Below are 20,578 nucleotides of genomic sequence, written 5' to 3' on the forward strand. Positions count from 1 at the left end.
AATGGGAACCACGGATGCAGTATACCACATTAGCAGATATGCAGGTGAACATCTGCTTGATGTGGAACATCTTCTTGTAGCCTGGGATGAGGGTGAAGGGTCACCTATTCCTAATTCCTTCACCTCTGCCACATCTGCTCCCATAATGAGGCAATCCACTCTCGTACATCTCAGATGTCTCAGAACACAGCAGGCCAAGCAACATCAGAAGAGCAGGAAAGCTGACATTTCGGATCTCGACTCTTCTTCAGAAATGGGGGAGGGGAAGGGGATTCTGAAATAAATAGGGAAAGAGGGGGACGTGGATAGAAGATAGTGGAGATGAGTTCGGTGGGGCAAGAGCAGATGGAGACAACGGGTTGACCTGAACATCTGCTAATGTGGTATACTGTATCTGTTGTTCCCATTGTGGCCTCCTCGACATCGGGGAAACCAAGCAGAGGCTTGGGGACCACCTTGTGGAACACCTATGCTTGGTTCGCAATAAACAACTGCACCTCCCAGTTGAAAACCATTTCAACTCCCCCTCCCATTCCTTAGACAACATGTCCACCCTGGGCCTCCTGCAGTGCCACAACGATGCCACCCGGAGCTTGCAGGAACAACAACTGATATTCCGCTCGGGAACCCTGCAGCCCAATGGCATCAATGTGGATTTCACAAGCTTCAAAATCTCTCCCCACACTACTGCATCTCAAATTTTATACATGACCTGGATGAGAGCTTAGAACGTTTGGTTAGTAAATTTGCTGATGACACTAAAGTCGGTGGAGTTGTGGATCGTGTGGAAGGATGTTGCAGCAGGTTACAGAGGGACATAGATAAGCTGCAGAGCTAGGCTGAGAGGTGGGAAATGGAGTTGACTGCGATAAAGTGTGAGGTGATTCACTTTGGAAGGAGTAACAGGAATAGAGTGTACTGGGCTAATGGTAAGATTCTTGATAGTGTGAACGAGCGGAGAGATCTCGGTGTCCATGTGCGTAGATCCCTGAAAGTTGCCACCCAGGTTGATAGGATTGTTAAGAAGGCATATGGTGTGTTAGGTTTTATTGGTAGAGGGATTGAGTTTCGGAGCCATGAGGTCATGTTGCAGCTGTACAAAACTCCGGTGTGGCCACACTTGCAGTATTGCATCCAGTTCTGGTCGCTGCATTATAGGAAGGATGTGAAAGCATTGGAAAGGGTGCAGAGGACATTTACCAGGATGTTGCCTGGTATGGAGGGAAGGTCTTATGAGGAAAGGCTGAGGGACTTGAAGGCTGTTTCCGTTAGAGAGAAGAAGGTTAAGAGGTGACTTAATAGAGACATACAAGATGATCAGAGGGTTAGATAGGGTGGACAGTGAGAGCCTTTTTCCTCAGATGGAGATGGCTAGCACGAGGGGACATAGTTTTAAATTGAGGGGTGATAGATATCGGACAGATGTCAGAGGTAGGTTCTTTACTCAGAGTGTAGTAAGGGCGTGGAATGCTCTGCCTGCAACAGTAGTCGACTCGCCAAGTTTGAGGACATTTCACTGGTCATTGGATAAACATATGGATGATAATGGAATAGAGTAGGTTCGATGGGCTTCAGATTGGTTTCACAGATGAGCGCAACATTGAAGGCCGAAGAGCCTGTACTGCACTGTAAGGTTCTATGTTCTATGTTCTAAAACCACCTCAGCTCGTTCCTGCCTTCGAACCTGTCCTTCCCCTCACCTATCCCCTCTCCCACCTCAAGTCCCATCCCCATCTGCTACCTACTAACCTCAACCCGTCCCCTTGACATGTCAGTCCTCCTTGGACTGACCTATCTGCTCTGTACCTCCCCACCTACACTTATCTTTACGGCTCTATCCCCACCTCTTTGGCCTATTTGTCTCCTCTCCACCTATCTTCTCCTCTATCCATCTTCTATCCTCCTCCCCCGCTTTCCCTACTTATTTCAGAAACTCCTTCCCCTCCCCCATTTCTGAAGAAGGGTCTAGGCCCAAAAAGTCAGCTTTCCTGCTCCTCTGATGCTGCTTGGCCTCCTGTGTTCATCCAACTCCACACCTTGTTATCTCAGATTCTCCAGCATCGGCAGTTCTGACTACCTCACCAGCCTAGTTTACCAACTTGGTTTGAATTAACATTACCCACTTGTCCTCTAGCCAGTTCATCTGTTTATCCAATTTCCCAAAGGAAATGAAAAAGGTTTCTGCATCTTTTGCACTGAATTTTGGTATTTTTTGGATATATTTGTATATATCCTTACCAGGATGTTGGCTGCTCATCCTCTCTTCTATCCTGTCCATTTACTTCTGTCATTTGAAGTCTTTTTGCTTCAAGCTCCAACTTCATCTTTTCCAGCATAAACATTCTTTCCATTTCTTCTCTCTCTCTTTTTCTCTTTCCCTTTTTCTCTTTCCCTTTCTCTTTCTTATTCCCTCTCCTCTCTCTCTCACTCTTTATGCTCAGCCAAGAACCTTCCTTCCATTTTTTTATCTTCTAACATAGCTCTTCTTTCACTTTTTTTCTCTTCTAACTCCAACTTTGTAATTTTGAATTTAGTTTACTCTAACTCCACTGCACTTGCCTGGTTTTTTGGTATCCCTAGGTGCTTGACCAACTACGTTAAAATTTCAGCTTTATTGTCACTAGTTAATTGTCAGCTCTGTGCCTTGTTATCTCAGTATATCCTGCTTATGTTTTTCTAACCTTCCTTGGCAATTTTGGGAAGGGTCTTCAAACCCCAGAATCTCTTTAGCAAGGTTAAGACCCATTTCCTTCATTTTTTAATGAACCAACAACACATAACTGAAATTAAACAGATTATTCTCACTTAAGGTTTATTTAAAGATCGAGGACACTTGTCCCCATGTCTGTTTAAATCTGTCCAAATCCATTCAGATCCGTCTAGATCCAGGACTTGAGCCCACAATTTGTTTCGAAGGGAGAATGGTTGAACCCCTCCAATAGTTAAACCAAAGCATCAACCCCAATCTGTTGTGATGGGAGTAGATAATAATTACCTACTAATAATTACCCAGAGAAGCTTGCCTTTCCTCCTGTAATCGGTTAAAAGAGTAGACAAAAAAAGAAAATCCCTGATCAACTTTATAAATAACAGGAAAGGATTTAATTATTTAACCCTAACAATGAACAAATTGACAGAATTTTTAACAAACTGACAAAGTACCAACTATTCCCTGGTTTATATTCTCCTGGAAGTCTCTTCAAATAAACACAAGTCTCACTTAAATAAACCCAATTAATAAGATGACGACAAGTTAAAACTTAGTCTCTCCAGGTTTGCGCAGACTGCCTTCTGGAACACTTTGCATTCTTCAGCCTTTCTCCTATTAATCTCATGTCACAAATTTCTTCTGCTGATTCTGCTGTTAGAACTGTTTTTTCTCTGAAATTGCTTCTGTGAGGACTTTCAGCTGGAAATGCCATGGTGCTTTCTCTGGAAGCTAAAAGGTGTTGTCTCTTGGCGGTTGGCAGTTGGCTCTCCCTGATTTTCCATCTGCCCTCAACTTTATTCCCATGTTATACTTTAGTCATATTATATCGTTATACTATATCTGTATTTAAATATTATATAATATTTAGTTGTATCATAGTTATACACTTTATAATAATATTTTTGGTTGGATTGGTTCGACGTGTCAACACCATCTGATTAAAATTTAGTAAGTTTTAGTATATAAGGGCTTGGTTTAAATTGATTGGCTGAAGTTGAAAAGACTTGTCGTCTTGGTAAAAATGCTACTTGGCTATTCAATACAAAATGTTTCCATTCAGACCCTCTGTCTGTGCTAGTCAGACAAGCTGCTAGTCAGAGGTCCATTTTAACTCTAATCACAGAAAAAAATCATCATCTCTTAAAAGGGATGACACTCTCCTTTTCCCCACGAATATTTTTTTTTGCCAACGAATTCTAACTTCCTGCCTTTCAGTTCATGAATGCTCTACACAACTTCACAGCAATACAACACAATATTTGCACCTTTCAGAGATAATGGGAACTGCAGATGCTGGAGAATTCCAAGATAATAAAATGTGAGGCTGGATGAACACAGCAGGCCAAGCAGCATCTCAGGAGCACAAAAGCTGACGTTTCGGGCCGAGACCCTTCATCAGAGAGGCGGATGGGGAGAGGAAACTGGAATAAATAGGGAGAGAGGGGGAGGCGGACCGAAGATGGAGAGTAAAGAAGATAGGTGGAGAGAGTGTAGGTGGGGAGGTAGGGAGGGGATAGGTCAGTCCAGGGAAGACGGACAGGTCAAGGAGGTGGGATGAGGTTAGTAGGTAGCTGGGGGTGCGGCTTGGGGTGGGAGGAAGGGATGGGTGAGAGGAAGAACCGGTTAGGGAGGCAGAGACAGGTTGGACTGGTTTTGGGATGCAGTGGGTGGGGGAGAAGAGCTGGGCTGGTTGTGTGGTGCAGTGGGGGGAGGGGATGAACTGGGCTGGTTTAGGGATGCAGTAGGGGAAGGGGAGATTTTGAAACTGGTGAAGTCCACATTGATACCATATGGCTGCAGGGTTCCCAGGCGGAATATGAGTTGCTGTTCCTGCAACCTTCGGGTGGCATCATTGTGGCAGTGCAGGAGGCCCATGATGGACATGTCATCTAGAGAATGGGAGGGGGAGTGGAAATGGTTTGCGACTGGGAGGTGCAGTTGTTTGTTGCGAACTGAGCGGAGGTGTTCTGCAAAGCGGTCCCCAAGCCTCCGCTTGGTTTCCCCAACGTAGAGGAATGTAGAAACCAAGCGGAGGCTTGGGGACCGCTTTGCAGAACACCTCCGCTCAGTTCGCAACAAACAACTGCACCTCCCAGTCGCAAACCATTTCCACTCCCCCTCCCATTCTCTAGATGACATGTCCATCATGGGCCTCCTGCACTGCCACAATGATGCCACCCGAAGGTTGCAGGAACAGCAACTCATATTCCGCCTGGGAACCCTGCAGCCATATGGTATCAATGTGGACTTCACCAGTTTCAAAATCTCCCCTTCCCCTACTGCATCCCTAAACCAGCCCAGTTCATCCCCTCCCCCCACTGCACCACACAACCAGCCCAGCTCTTCTCCCCCACCCACTGCATCCCAAAACCAGTCCAACCTGTCTCTGCCTCCCTAACCGGTTCTTCCTCTCACCCATCCCTTCCTCCCACCCCAAGCCGCACCCCCAGCTACCTACTAACCTCATCCCACCTCCTTGACCTGTCCGTCTTCCCTGGACTGACCTATCCCCTCCCTACCTCCCCACCTACACTCTCTCCACCTATCTTCTTTACTCTCCATCTTCGGTCCGCCTCCCCCTCTCTCCCTATTTATTCCAGTTTCCTCTCCCCATCCCCCTCTCTGATGAAGGGTCTAGGCCCGAAACATCAGCTTTTGTGCTCCTGAGATGCTGCTTGGCCTGCTGTGTTCATCCAGCCTCACATTTGCACCTTTCTTTGCGTTTTGTTCAAATTCATGGTGAGGATTGACTGTTTGGATCCTCAAAAATCACGTTGAATCTTGCTGTGCTTCTTGAGGTGGGAGAATTATGATGTGGTGAACAAGATAACACATTGATCAAATTCTGATTTGATGGTTGCATATGGTTTGCAAAAGTAAGTTAACGATGTAACGAAGAACAAGATCAATTTCAGGCAAATTTTACACAGCATTCCTTAATGTGACATAGATTCCTTAAAGGAGAATGAACAGCTCCTTGTTTGTGCAAAATATAACATGATGGTTTTAAGAAGCTTTTAAGGTCACAGTTATTTTTGGATAATTGGTTTCTTGCTGGAATGGAGGGATGTGTGAAATGATGGCTGCAGCATGGGTTGAACTGGGATCACTTCAGTGGACAGCTAAAAGACATGGCATTTATGACTGAATGTGGCCAAGCACACTGTTGCACTTCGAATCTTTTTTATGATTTTTTTGCCAGGAAATTTTTTTTAGGCTGGATTTCAAACCCAAACAAGACAGTAATAACATACGTAGTGTCTCTTTCAGAACTCTTTTTTTGCTGGTGCTTATAAATTGCTTAGAGAAATTATGTTCAAGAAATGAGATAATGTAAGTATGAGCTGTAATGAATTAAAACTCCTGTCAATATTTTGACCGACTTTTACTTGTCAATAATTAAATATACTGTCCTTAAATTATCTGATGGAGTGTGAAATACCATTGCATGGTTTTGCATTATCATCATCTTTGGAGGATACATTAAATTTCTTGAACAATATGTATTTTTATGTTCTTGACATTTCTTTTGTAGTCCAGAAAGAAAAATTCATGTCAAATGATATTGACTTCAACCAAAAAAAGACAAAAATCTGCAAGTGTAAGATGTGTGAAATAAAAGAGAAAGGACTTAAGAAACTCAACAGCTCCACTGGTACCTGGAAAGCAAATCAGAGATTATGGACTGATTTTTAGACATTTTTCGACAAAGATTCTTCCGTCAACTCCTCCCCGCTATTCCCCGACTCCTGTATTATCCCATTGCCGTCACTGCTTTTTGATATCTCCCCCTTACAAATGCACATACCCTCTTTACAATTGTCTTTCCCCAAACTTTCCTCCAGCATGCAACCCCCAGTTTTCAAGAGTAAGTTCCTGATTTTCTTCCACAGGCCAGTGCCCCTTCCCCCTCCCCAATTCTTCTTCTCTTTAGATTCCTTGGACTAACACACAGGAGTCACCCCCTTGAATGACTGGTCTACCTTGGACAAAAGGTGCTCAGACCGCTGAGTGACGCCAGTACCTCTCAATGACTGTGTTAGCTGTATCCACTGGAGTGGAGTCATAAGACTGACTGTGACACACTCCAGATGGTAGAGGCATGGCGTTTTTGACCTAGAAAATTCTGGATGTGTGACTAACTATGGTCAACTGCTGGAGCTGGCAATGGACACTGTCCTTGACTTCCAGTGCTGTGATTCCCTTGAGCGACGGGCGCCTCTCCAAACTTGGGTGAGGAATACTTCCTTCAGAGTTGAGACAAGGCTCCTTGCTGACAGGACGTGCATTGTGTTTGCCGGTAAGCTATTGGCGCAAGGCACAGGAGAAATTGACAGAACATGTTGCCACATCGCAAAATGTAGACCCTGTTGACTGAAGACTGCTGACTAGCAAGGCACACTGTTTAGTTGTGTTTTTGCACTAATTAGCAAGACAAGGTGAGACATTGATGGTGTGAGCCTGCAGGAATACGATATGTAAGTGAGTGTGAAGAAAGCAAGCAAGCAACCCTGAGACACAGCCTGCCTGTAGTCAGTGAGCTGGGTGCCTGTCTCCATGCATGAACTGTCCTTGCAGCAGCCTTCCAATGCTAGTTGCTTGTGCTGTCTGCAGTGGTTTTCTGAGTGTTCTTCAAGTGGATCAAAGGGGTGAGTTTAAAAAAAACATGAGGTGTTGGAAAATCTCAGATGTCAGTGTCCGTGCCCTGAGATCCTGCTTGGTGCTGAGGCTCTCTGCAGCCAGCCGTGAGCTGAAATTGACCCATATCCACTCTGGCTTCCATGTTGAGAATTCTCAATGTCCAGTTTGTTTGGCATATTGGGAGTAATGCATTGGCAAGATGTGGAGCTGAGAAGGTGGTTAACAAGCAATGATCCTTCTTAACTGACAACTCACTGCTGCGTGTTTCGTGAACGCAAATTGGTTGTAAAACGATTGAATAGTGAATGCTGTTTAAATAATGTGAACTTTCTGCTGTACAGGTATAGCAATTTTCTATGGCGATTTCCTTATAATGCAATTTGCTACGGGGACTTTCTGTAACGTGAGGTCACGCAAGACCACAGCGATCATGTAATGGGAGAACTACCTGTATTGACATTACTTCATTCATGATGATAAGGTGTAACAACATTGAGTGAATCACATGAAGCAGGGACTTCTGTAGAGTGAGGAAAAATGTCAAAATCTGTCATAGAAAAATTGTTTAATTCATTACGTTTAAACCTGATGTCAGTAGATTTTTTGTGAGATGTATGGAAAGAAGTCTATGAAGTCAAGGAAGACAGATGGAGTTAAGATATACATCAGCTGAAATCCTATTCAACCACTGTACAAGCACGCAGGAGCTGTACAGCCTACCCCAATTCTAATGTTGCCATTATGAAAATCCTCTTGTTTTCTCAACACAAAAGGGCCCAAGGTTAAATAAGTCATATTTTGATCATGCAAACCTTTGTGTATTATTATTTCATCTGCCTCATCGACTCATCTTCATGTTAATTTCTCTTTTAAAAACCAAAGTGTTCCACACATCCTGTCCAATTTACAGTCCAATTTGAGAGCAGTCAATTATATGCAAATCCTTAGGGAAGCCTGCGCTGACATAAAACTGTTGAAGACTTTCTAACTTTTGATCTACATCTTGTGGAAACAGATGAGTCTCAACATTTATATCAGTCTCGTCTTGAATACAGATAAACATTAGCCCAGATATTCTGAAAACTACATAGTCATTAGAGCAGCATATCTTCGACCTGCGCAATGGAACCATTTGGAAATCCCAGAATTCAAGTCTGAGGTATCATGACAATAGATCAGAATCTTGCAGTCCCATGGACATTTTTTTTAACTTTTAATTCAAAAATATTCTCTTTTGAAAGACAGTTACTATATAAAAGGAAAGATTATAAATGTTTGGTGCTGTCTAGCAAAGTCCAATTTGGGACCCATTGAATGTTGCATCTTTGAAGAGTCAGGGAACCTTCAAACGGAGAGAGGGAGAGAGAGAACCCAAGAAGAGAAAATCACCACCCTTTCAACTGAAAGCCATCACATGTAAACATTTCTAATGTTTATGCTTTCAGAAATACATAGAAAATGTGTTCAAAACTGACAAAACTTCGTCCTGTCTGTGCTAGTAGGGAAAAAGGTATACTCGTGAGCGGAGGTATTATTGGTATTAGAGATAATAGGAACTGCAGATGCTGGAGAATCCGAGATAACAAGGTGTGGAGCTGGATGAACACAGCAGGCCAAGCAGCATCTTAGGAGCAGGAAATCTGACGTTTCAGGCCTAGACCCTTCATCAGAAAATCCTGCTCCTGAGATGCTGCTTGGCCTTCTGTGTTCATCCAGCTCCACACCTTATTAGCTTGGTTTGGAGCATGAGTGTGCTGTTTTAGTCACAGTCAAAGATCTATCCATGAGTTACACCTGCAGTGCAGATCAAAGGGTTGCCTCAGTCTGGGTGCGAGAAAGTAGCTAGCTACCAAACATCAGATGCAAAGATGGTAAGAAGGGCAGTCTGACTCTTGCTGCTACCAACCAACTACCATCGAAACAAAATAGTTCAAAAGGATTTTAACTTGCTGCAAACTATCCATGTTCCATTACCCTACCATCTCTTCACAAACTGTTGAAAGAGACTAATTTGTACATCTTTCAACTTGTATCTTCTCAGGAGTCATTTCTTATTCCTAATCTGTGTGTTGGTCTTTTGCAACATTATTTCTTTTCATGCTTAGTAACTGATGAGCTCAGTGTCTTGTTAACACAAGAAAGCCTGGTTAAATTTGTTCCTTTTAAAACCTGAATTTATTTGGCCCGGGGAAAAGGCATCAGCAAGAGTGAGATCCATTTTAAACAAACCTTGTTATGAACAAATTTTGTTTTTTTTGGGGATGGGGTGGTTTGCAGTGAATAAAGAAGGGAAGCCAATTTATCCCTCCCCATCCAGGAACTTAACGAATTGGAGTAAGCAACAGAGAGGAAATTACACCGAAAATTGAAATTTCCAGTTGACAATTCCAAGACAGCCCCTTAAAGTAAGACAATTCAAACGGTGCTGATTCATTTAAACTAAACAGCAAAAGTTGCAAGAAACAAAAAACCCATTCCCACTGGGAGTGTCACTACTGACTCCACACTATTCCCCACCATAACACCAAAAATACAATATACCCTCCCTCTGGACATCCTTGTCTGACCTAGCCTGACCCAACCTCACTGGATATAGCACCATTCCCCAGGACCATTGCACCCAACTCCTGTGCCTTCCACCCACCTGCCACTGTGCCCCATCACCAACCTGGCATTATAAACCCTCTCCCATCTGCCACCTTACCTCCCATCCTCCACTTGCATAACTACCCTACCTATAAGGACTGTCAAAGTAGCTGGCTGTGCCACTGGACGTTTAAGTTATAGAGTGCAGCATGTCTGCTGGTGCAAAAGAGAGCATGGTTTGAGCAATGATCCTTTCTCCTGCTGGCTGTGGGCATTCCTGGCCATATTCCACTGTTTTGTATCAGGATGCTCCTGTCAATGAATTTTGCAAAGTAGAAGTTTTGTAAAATTTATCGCCTTGTCTGATACAGAGTCAGAAATTTGCTTTCCATCCATAATTAGAAAATTTGAGTCTTGGACTAAAATTCCATGAAGTCATCTTCTGAAACAAGATAAGTAAAATGTTTACACTTTCTCGGGCTTCTGTGATTTCATAGAGATAGAATTGATCTAGTCATGATGCTGTCCATTGCACGATTTGGTATCACTTGCCAACGTAGCTGATGTGATCATAAACAATATTTATGATCTTCTTCAAAGATTGCTTTCTTTAAAAATCTTAACATACAATTTTCCTTAGAAAGTAGAATGCTAATCATGTGGCATCCAATGCATTTTGTATTTTTACTGCGTTTGCAAGCTATCAAACAAATTTACAGGAACTGAATTGTGATTAGATATAATTAGATGGTTCAAATTACAGCAATTACGCCAGAATTTTGAACCATTTTAGAAATTCATTATCAGAAGTTATATCTGTGTTGGAAATTAGCAATCTTTGTCAATAGTAGTTCACTTTATTCAGAATGTTAATTGCAATATATGACCCTTGAAACCTCCCGACCAATTTGGTTTCTCAGTAAACATCAGGAAGTATTGCTAACATGCTCCATTTTGTAATTCAATTTTGAGGGAATTGCTGCCCATCTCTATGTTGCTTATATACCAGACAGTTGGCAGTAGAAAATTGAGCTGGATGGAGACATTTTCCTCAGCTCATTGGAGATCAAGATCTGCCAAAAATAAATTTAAGGCAAATCTGTAACAGGCGTAAATCACGTCTGTCCAAAAGTTTGTTTCATTTACAAGTTGGGGGCTCAAAGTATCAAAGGATACTTTGATCATTTTTGGTATGCATGCACATGTGTGCTCCAATATGCATACATCACAAGTTGTAACAGGCAGTATGATTCAGCTCGTGGTCTTTAATAGACAATTATTGGCTGGTGCAGGAATGGATTTTTCTCACCACAATTAATTTGTTGGACCAGAAGGAGCCAGGATGTTTTGCTAGCTCCCCAAAAATTGCATGCTCATTGTCTGGTCCTTTCTTGATGCATACCTGTGCGCATCACCCCTGCCACCAGGGAAAGAATTTGGAAATTGTCCTGATGGTTTCAAAGGTTGTCAGTTACCATACTGATATATAGCTTATAATTCAGTGACACAAATTCGGAAAGGTTTATTCCATTAAATTTGCATACTATTTCAGCAAATGTACCTGAAAGGAAAAGAAAAATTGTATTAAGTGCAATAATTATAGAAACTGGTTAACGCTCTGCATACCCCACCCCCAACAACCAAAAGACTTGCTTGACTCAACTAAAGACATAAAACTGAAATGACAAACAATTTCTCCAGCGATTGTTTATTTACAGATCTCCGTTGTATAAAGGCCACAAACGAATGTGTCTTAAGCAATGTCATGATAGACGTTGTCCTTTGTAGGATTGCAAGGGCCAAATATCAAACTGTTGTAAATAATACTGCAATGGAAATGTTATTGGACTTCCACGTTAAATAGTGCTTACTGTGTGGATCAAAATGTTTGGAGATGGTTTCAAACCAATACATTCCTACAAATCTTGACAAGGTTTATTACATCTTCCAAAGATCCACTATGTTTTATTTTCTTTATTTTGGAATACCCTAAATAATATTCTGTGGAAGAAATTAATATGACCCAGATATATGAAAACCTATGAATATAAAATGAAAAGCTTCAAAAATGTGTTTTTTCTCAATAATATTCAGTGACTGCTCCATGTGATCTAGTGACTTTTGATCTGTCAATAGCTTCAATAAGAAGAAAGTTAGAATAAAGGTACCATTTGACTGACAGATACAGAAGCGATTACAAGCAACGGAACTGCCAGGTGAAGACAGTCAAAGTACAGACACAAACAGATTGCAAAAGCAAAAAGAGTAGCATCGATTTTTTTGTGTGAGAAGAAGAAAATCACTGTCAGGAAGGCCTCAGCTTTTCCTTTTTGGTAAAAAGCTAACGTGGGTTCTCAGAGGCTATGTGGAAACTGGGATGGAAAGAAAGAGCTAACGTCTTACAAGCTGTGTCTACCAAAATAAAAGCTATGTGTTTTCAAGAAGTGGCCAAAATGAGCTCAGGGGTGTATTATTGGTTGGTAATCTGTGAAAGATCACTGTAAATAAGACTATTCTGACTCGAGGGAGGGGGTGTTCATGGAAGTGTGACTTCTAATAATTGTACCTCTGAAACTCTTAGTTTAAGTTTGTTATCATTTAATAGGTCTCCTGCTCTACCTCATGTGAAAGTGCCTTTTTTGTTTAGAATGCACTTGGTCTGTTACTTCATGTATAATGTGTGTTATTTCTGATCATATTAATGTAAGAACTGGAAAAAGTGAAATCTTGTTTTTAATTTCTGCAATTGTCGTGTGGGGCTCATTCAAAAGATATCACAGCACCAATGAGAATGATAATATAGCACATGAGTTGGCAAGTAGGTGCATAGGGGACAGAGAAAGCAATGTTTCCATCAGAAAATACTGTTGATCAGACTAGTAAAATCACAAACTGTATTATATAATGAATGATAATTGCACATCAAAGTAATGCGAATTCTTGTGGTTCTGATAGAATCTGAATAGTTATCAAAACTGTGTGCATATTTGATAAAGACAATACTGAGTAATCACAGCAATTATTTAGCCATATTTGCACATGATCAATATGTGGGTATGAAGAATCCATTGCACAATTTTTGAGGCTCAGTCTCAGTGACCTGTCCCAGCCTTACAGCTGAGGAGCTAATGTGGGCATGAGCAAAGAAGGGAGGAATAGCAGAATGATGCATTCAAAAAGAGATAGATAATCAGACAAGACAAGTAAGTGTGAAATGGGCAAGCAGGTGAAGGAAGAGGAGGGAAATGGGGCATTTGAAACCTGAAGGGAGAGCGAGAAGACAAGATTGAAAAAGGAAAGTGAAAATCTGTTGAAGGTAAGGTAAGCCCAGAATGTCAATTAGGGAGAGGCAGAGGCCACAGAAAAAGCCATCATTTGGTTATGGGGTGGTGGTGGTGGGATTCAGTCTTTAAACTTTTTAACAACTTAGTATGCTAACTCGGAGCTACTAATTTTTCCAAACATTTCTCTATCCATTTCTCCTCTAGCATGCCAAAAAGTTGTGATTTTGTGAACATGGGTAATGAATGGACTGAGCTTTCCAATCCATATCACCAGAAATGATTTTGGTAGCAGTTCATTGCAAATAATATTCTGCAACATACACAGTTAGCGTGCACAGTTTATGTGCAGCTGCTATTGCCCAGGAACTACTGTGAAAGCAGTAGATATTTCACAGCACCCACCATAGTTTCTGCATCCAAATGAGCATATGGCAAAAAGAAAATACATGATAAGGTCAAATGCAGCACTTCATGACCATCGTGCTTTTCTTTTATTCATTTATGAGCTATGAGTGTTATTTGCTGGGCCAGCGTTCCTAGCTGCCCCTCAGAAGGCACTGGTGAACTGTCTCTTGAATAACTGCATTCCATGTGCTGTCAGTAGATGCACAAAGCCCTTCGGGAGGGAATTCTCACCAAAACCAAAAAGACTCAACTTGCTGTGAACCTCCCCATTTTGTATCACCAATTGGTTACTTTGTGTCATTCATTAAAATTACACTCAGTTTTTAGGGATTTTTGATAAATGCCATTTGGATTCTGCATTTGATATGATTGAAGTCACTGACATTACATTTGATCTTCGAGTTCTAAAAAGGAAACTATGAAAGTGAAATAACAGGTAGTAAATTGTATAAACTTGTTATCAATTTCCTTTGCCTGTTTTTCTGCATTCACTGCACTTGGTGTGAGATCTGTCTCTCTAATGATATCTGAATTTATGACTTTACATCATCTATTTAGGAAATATTTAAAACTTATAATTGTGGTTGATGTTTTATCAGGGCTTCATGATCTTATGGATGAAACATTCTGAAAGTTTCAACATTCAAAATGTCATTATCTTGCATTTTGTAACCCAGAGTGTCCTCTGTTAATGAATTGATGGACTTTTTTTCTGAAGAATCGATATAATTTGTATTTGGAACCATAATGTTAAGCTAACTGTGGAAAAAAAAATTGTATTTCCATGTTACATTTGTTTATATCCAGATAAATTGGTCAAGGTACCTCAAAGCTAAGAGCACTTAAAGTCTGAATTTGAGTGGTATTTGGTTTCTGTGCAGTATAATTATTTTCCTTTCTTTCCTAGCATCAGCTCCCGATTTTTCAATGAGCCCCTTGAAGAAATTAATACCTGTCCGCATAGGTGGTGAGGTCATCATTGAATGCAAACCAAAAGCTTCCCCGAGAGCAACATTGTCGTGGATGAAAGGAAATGAAGTTCTGCAGGAAAATGAAAGGTAATTTTTGAATGAAATTTGTCCTACACTTCTCACAGAGGTGAGAATTGTGAAATTCTTCAAGGCAAATGATGCTCAGTGAGTTGATGTTAGGGTTTTTTTTAAACTACTTTTTTTGGATAAATTTTCCAACAAGATAAATACCTCAAAACACAAGAGCACAAAGACAATATTGCTGACAAAGGCAATATTGCTGCTAAAGAAACTCGCACACCACTCCCCATCATTGTGTGATCTGATGTCTGTGTTGTGTATCATTTGATATTAATGTCTGCATTCTGAAAGTAAACTGATGAATTTGCAGCAAAAAACACCTCCCCATTGCATTTATCAATATTTTCAAATGATTGTATGGAGCCTGTAAGATATTTCTTTGTGCTTGTGGAACAATAAATTGTAGAATATGGACGATAGGTTCAGAGAATAGGTAAAGGTTAAATTGATTTTTATTTGCTCTGGATTTTGCACACAGATGTTACCAGTACTTCTGTAGGACTAGCTTTTGTGGTCTATTTTCCCCATAGGCTCCATTACATTTTGGCAGGGAGTCCCCTGTGAGATGCAAGATAGAAGGAAGACAAGATGATAATAAAACAGTGAGCTTGTGATTGATTTAAGCTGTCATAAAACCACATAGTGTGGCTGTGAAATTGCTTTTGGGTTGAATATGGATGATTAAGTGTACTTTACCTTGTAATTAAAGAGCAAGTGAGGATTAAGGAGTGAAGAATGCAGAAAAAGATGGCATTGCTTCTTAAGAGCAATTAATTTAAGTGGATAGAATTTGAATAGAATAGGGAAGGGAAGGGAAACTTGCTTATCCTATTGTATGTTTCTTTTTATTTCACTGCAGATTTTCACCTTATTGTATTGTGAGTTTTGTAGGATTCAGTTTTGTATTGTATCCTAAATCATTAAATTGCTGGGACTTGAAAAATCATTTCACATGAGTCGTGATAAACATGTCCATCAGTTGTATGCTGTAAATTGAATATCTTTTTGGTTTAACAAATTATTTCATATTATTTTATGATCACTTATGAGCCACACATTATCAAAGTAATGGTTATGTGCAATTAAAATCACTCTTCTACAGTGTAATAAACATCATTCATACCTGGAGAAAAATTAAGAAATAAGTCCAGCAACTGAAAGACTGCTGCTGAAATCTTTTTTGTCTTAGTAAGACTACCAGGTAGCTCAGATGTTGCAACATTTGACCTGACCGGAATGTTGGAAGCCCTATTCCCAAGGCTGCTTGATAGTCAACCTCAGTTGCCTTCAGTGGGCAAGTTGTACTGCTTTGCACCTTCATCTCTGCACGTAGCATCAAGTAGAACAAAGTTGGAATATATCAGCAAAAGAAACGAAATTGATGGAGCTCAACTTGCCCCACTAAAAATCTCCCTCTTGTGGCTGAGTACCATCATATTGCATTGAGAGAATTCAATAAACCATACAGTCCCTTTATCAGCCATGAATAGAAGATGCAAAAGAAATTTGTTGTGTGTGAGCAGATCAATCTTTTTCATGGCCAACTGCATTTTCTTGTTAAGCTCGAAGTTTAAACAGCAAGCTCAATGTTTAACAGTTCGTTGTCAGATGAGTACAAAAGAATGTTGGATAACACAAGATTGTAAATTTTTCAAAGAAGAAGAATTAATTATTTTCCTTTCATAAGTGTACAGTATGTTTACAGCTGCATATCTGCCAGAACATCATTGTATACGTTGCATTATTGAGCTTTGTTAATGTTTTTGTTTTGTTAAGTAAATGATTCTACTGTTGAAAAACAAATATTAAATTATTACTATTTGCCACAAAGTAGCCTGCAATTAGAATTTCATTTCCAAGTCAATATAAGTCAATGAAAACACTAAATGTTATCCAAATAATTTCTTCAAATTGAAATAATGACTTTGAAAGTTCACTGTGTGATGCCATAATCAAAATGTAGATATGGAATTGTTTTTTCTGCTCTTCTGAACAGGCTTAGGGCCTTCACTGCATTAGCAAGCAGAATGGAAGTGTCATATTTTTGGAAAATGCATTTGATTAGTAATATCGCCCAATATCATGCCGAGCTTGATGCTTTTAATGGTACACTATCTTTTACTGTATTCTTCTAATTTATTGGAATTTCAAAATTATTAAACTACCAAATGTGTGCAAATAAATGAAGTCCAATTAGATAGGAAAGAAAATGCTCAGAATTTGTGTTGCAACAAAAAGCCTAAAGGTGACTTCATGAGTGTAATGTTAATAGAAAGCAGAATTTGATATGTTTTCAAAAGTAACAGAAACAGAATTCATTGGAGAAACTTCACAGGTCTGGCAGCATCTGTGAGAAGAAAACAGAGTTGACGTTTCAAATCTGGTGACTCTTCATCAGAACTGTTAGCCATGAGAAACAAGGTGGTATTCACGCTGAAGCCAAATTGTTTGGGGGTGGCGGTGGTAGAAAGAGGAAAGGTGAGTGGATAGTTGACGAGAGAGGGGGAGAGAGATGAAAAAAATACCAGTAAACAAGGAGATTGTGGACAGCAAAACAGAAGAATAGCTGATGATGAGCTAAGAGTAGAAGAAAATGGGTGAGCTGCACTGAATGCAACTCATATAATGTGATTGTAGACCGAGGAATCTGTGGGAATGGATGACTATGCTAAAAGCAACCCACGTCGTGAACAGGACTGGGTGCAGATGTGGGTAAAAAAAAATGGAAGGATGAAATCAGGTTCTAAAGTTATGGAACTCGATGTTGTATCTTAGAGGCTAGAAGCTTCCCAAATGGAAAATGAGATGCTATTCTTCGAATTGAGGCTCATTGGAACATTGCAACAGGCCTGTATAAGAGATATTTATGTGAGAACACAATGATCTATATCAATGACAGGCAACGCAAAACTTGAGATCATTTTTGCAGACAAAATGTACGTGTCCTGAAAATCAGCTACCCTGTCTGCATTTTGGGTCCCCAGTGTAGAGGAGACCACATTGTGAGTAGTGAATACAGTAGACTGCATGGAATGAAGTACAAATTAGTGCTTCAACTGGAGGGTATATCTGGGGCCTTGGACAGTGAGGAAGGGGCAAGTAAATAGGAAGATTTTTATACCACCTGCAATTTCTTGGGAAGGTGCCATGGGGGTTAGTGAGGAGAGTTGGAAATGGAGGAACAATGTGTCCCAGACTAAAACTCCAAAGTAAACACTTGTTGCAACAGCTGTTACCATGATTAATATTGGTATTCTCTTTATGTATGTAAGCAAATGTTCTTATGCAGAGTATACTCTGAGATATTTTCCACAGGCCAGACAGTCACTTTGAGAGCGTAGAAGGGAGTTGCAGGCAGAGTCGAGGCAAAACCTCCATTAAAACATATTGAGGAATTGCCAGAATATTGAAATCTCCTCTGGACAATTCCATTGCACCTGGAAACCTATGGAAATATCCATAAAGTTGCAGACCTCAGAAGGTTCCAATGAAGTTGAAGAGTTACTGAGGAAATATTAGACTATTAAATTCATAGTCTAACTTCTAATTAACTATTAACTTCCATACCCCTTAGAACCCTCTTGGACATTACACCACCCACACCTCACACATGTCCAACAACACTCATCTTGAGACTCGAAGCTCCCAATTCTCTGTGTCAAAACCCTACCCTGATCCACATCTGAATATCCCCTGTGCTGGACTAAACCCCTCCACAATCCCTGCTGTCAAATATTACATGACCCATCGCCATTGCCGCTGGACTGGGCCTCACATTCCTCTCTGTCCACTGAATCAGAATGGACTCCACCCCTACTACTATCCACCTTCACCCACCACAACCCATGCCAGCTCAATCCGACCTGACCCGATGCCCCGGCTGCTGAACCCAGCCCAGTACCAACACGCATCGCAAACTGCTGGATCCAAATTCTCGAGTTCACCTGCACTAAATACTTACCTTTTCACCTGGAATCCTACCCACAATGGCACCCTATACCCATCTCTCCTGCCCACTCCCAGCCAACAGCCTACTCACCTGGCACCTTTGCAACTTGAAACCCACTTACTTATGTGCCAACCTGGCAATTGACACCCACATAGCTGATATCCTGTTTCCCTTCCTATTGACCATTCAACCTTCCTGAGCACCCTGACAATTTAATTTCCCTTTGCCAGGAGCGGTCAATGTGACTGTCAGGACCTTTGAATCTCAAAATACAGTGGCTGACTGCAGTGAAAAGTGGTGGGAATGGGGGCTGGTTTGCTGCCTTTTGACAGCTCTACACTACATAAGAACTATTAGAATCGAAGTACGGTTCCTCATTTTGGAGGGAACTCTGAGCAAGATCTTGTCTCGACTGGCAATCTGCATGAGATTAACACTCCCCAGAAGATTTGCCCCAAAATGTTTGTGTGCATGTAACAAGGATAGTTAAAGAGAGAAGCTTCTCAGATTGCTGGCATACTCAGAGTAGACCTGACATTTGAAAACATTACATGTTTCTCAAAATGTGTCTCAAGCCATTGCTTGATGTTGTCATTTCTTTTCAGAGCAGGATTTAATTTACAACTGATTTGGGAGTAGTTTGTTTTCTCGACATGGTTATTCACCAACAGCTTTTAATTGTTGGGTTATTCTTGATGCCAGTTTTGAATGTTATTTAAAGTTCTATCTGATTTATACACTTGAGTAATTACTGGCACGAGCTGCATATTACTTTTCCCCAAAGCAAAGGTGCTTAATCAAAGATTATTGAGGCGCTGTGACATTGCGATTTCTATTAGACTCAGGAGGACTTGGGTCAGCAGGTTAATTTTGTGTTTATTTAAACAACTTCAGTCTTAGACTGATTAAACAGAATACTGTCTGATACATACGGAAAATCACAAGCCTTTAGGCACAAGTTGTTTACATTTCATTCTTGTACAATATACAAAAATATTCCATCCAAGGATTTTGACTTATTCTGTCTGCAGGAATCAATTTATACTCTTTATTTTGTTTCAAGGATGATGAGGCTTTAACGTGCACAAGGTTCAACTTCTGTCATTGCTACTGATGAGAACCCTTCGGGTGTTCAAGGTTCATGTCTCTATGGTGAAATGTGCCTTACAGTACCAGCTTGTAAGTTGTCAGCTTACTTCTGTTGCAACCCTGCTTTTGGAAGCCCTATTAAACTTCCATTAAACAGTACTCTGTGAACAAAATCACTGTGAGGTGGACTGTTGGCATAGTTTTCTATTGAGAACAATAACAAATATTCAAGTTTCTGGTCAATAAATCCCAAATTGATAGCAAAATGTCAATCATGACACTTGCCAAATAGATTTATTCTGTTTTATATCTATGACCCCTTTGGCTGATTTAATTTGCCAAGTGGAGAAGTAGTAGCACTGGATGAGTAATTCATCTTCATACCCAAGATCTTGTCATGTGTGAACGAAAAAGAGTAAGAGGCATGTTCATACCTTGACAGAAAAAAATGTTTTCCACAATCTTAAGCATTTTCAAAAATAAATTAACCTGATCATTTATTCAAGCATTTTTAAAACATAAATTAATCTAATCATTTGGTAATGCAGCGCTTGATTATTGTCAAACAAAGACACATGCTGGCAAAGCTTTTTATGTTGCACTCATCAGTACAAATCACAAATAATACCAATATCAAGGGAAACCCACACTTAACTCTATTAATTTCGAGTATTAATTAATCAAGGCAATGGACAACACAAACATAAGTTGCTGGAAAAACTCAGCATGTCTAGCAGCAGCTGTGGAGAGAAATCAGAGTTAACATTTCAGGTCGGGTGACCCTTCTCTTCCTTTGTTCCTGATTTACAGCATCTGCACTTCTTTCATTTTTTATTAAGGCAATGGACCAGTTTGATGCTAA

The 20,578-nt window shown here is 40.5% G+C and overlaps 1 protein-coding gene across 13 annotated transcripts in view; it reads left to right on the forward strand.

The window, feature by feature from the left end:
* Positions 1 to 20,578, forward strand: part of LOC125460282 (contactin-4-like) — a 2,333,145-nt gene that overhangs the window by 1,733,803 nt on the left and 578,764 nt on the right. For all 13 annotated transcript variants that reach the window (XM_048547566.2, XM_048547564.2, XM_048547580.2 and 10 more), the window contains one exon: positions 14,534 to 14,684. In XM_048547566.2, the coding sequence (XP_048403523.2) occupies positions 14,534 to 14,684 (151 nt within the window). The remainder of the gene's footprint in view (positions 1 to 14,533; positions 14,685 to 20,578) is intronic.

The sequence above is a fragment of the Stegostoma tigrinum genome, chromosome 11 (genome assembly GCF_030684315.1).
Source record: "Stegostoma tigrinum isolate sSteTig4 chromosome 11, sSteTig4.hap1, whole genome shotgun sequence".
NCBI classification, from domain to species: Eukaryota; Metazoa; Chordata; class Chondrichthyes; order Orectolobiformes; family Stegostomatidae; genus Stegostoma; species Stegostoma tigrinum.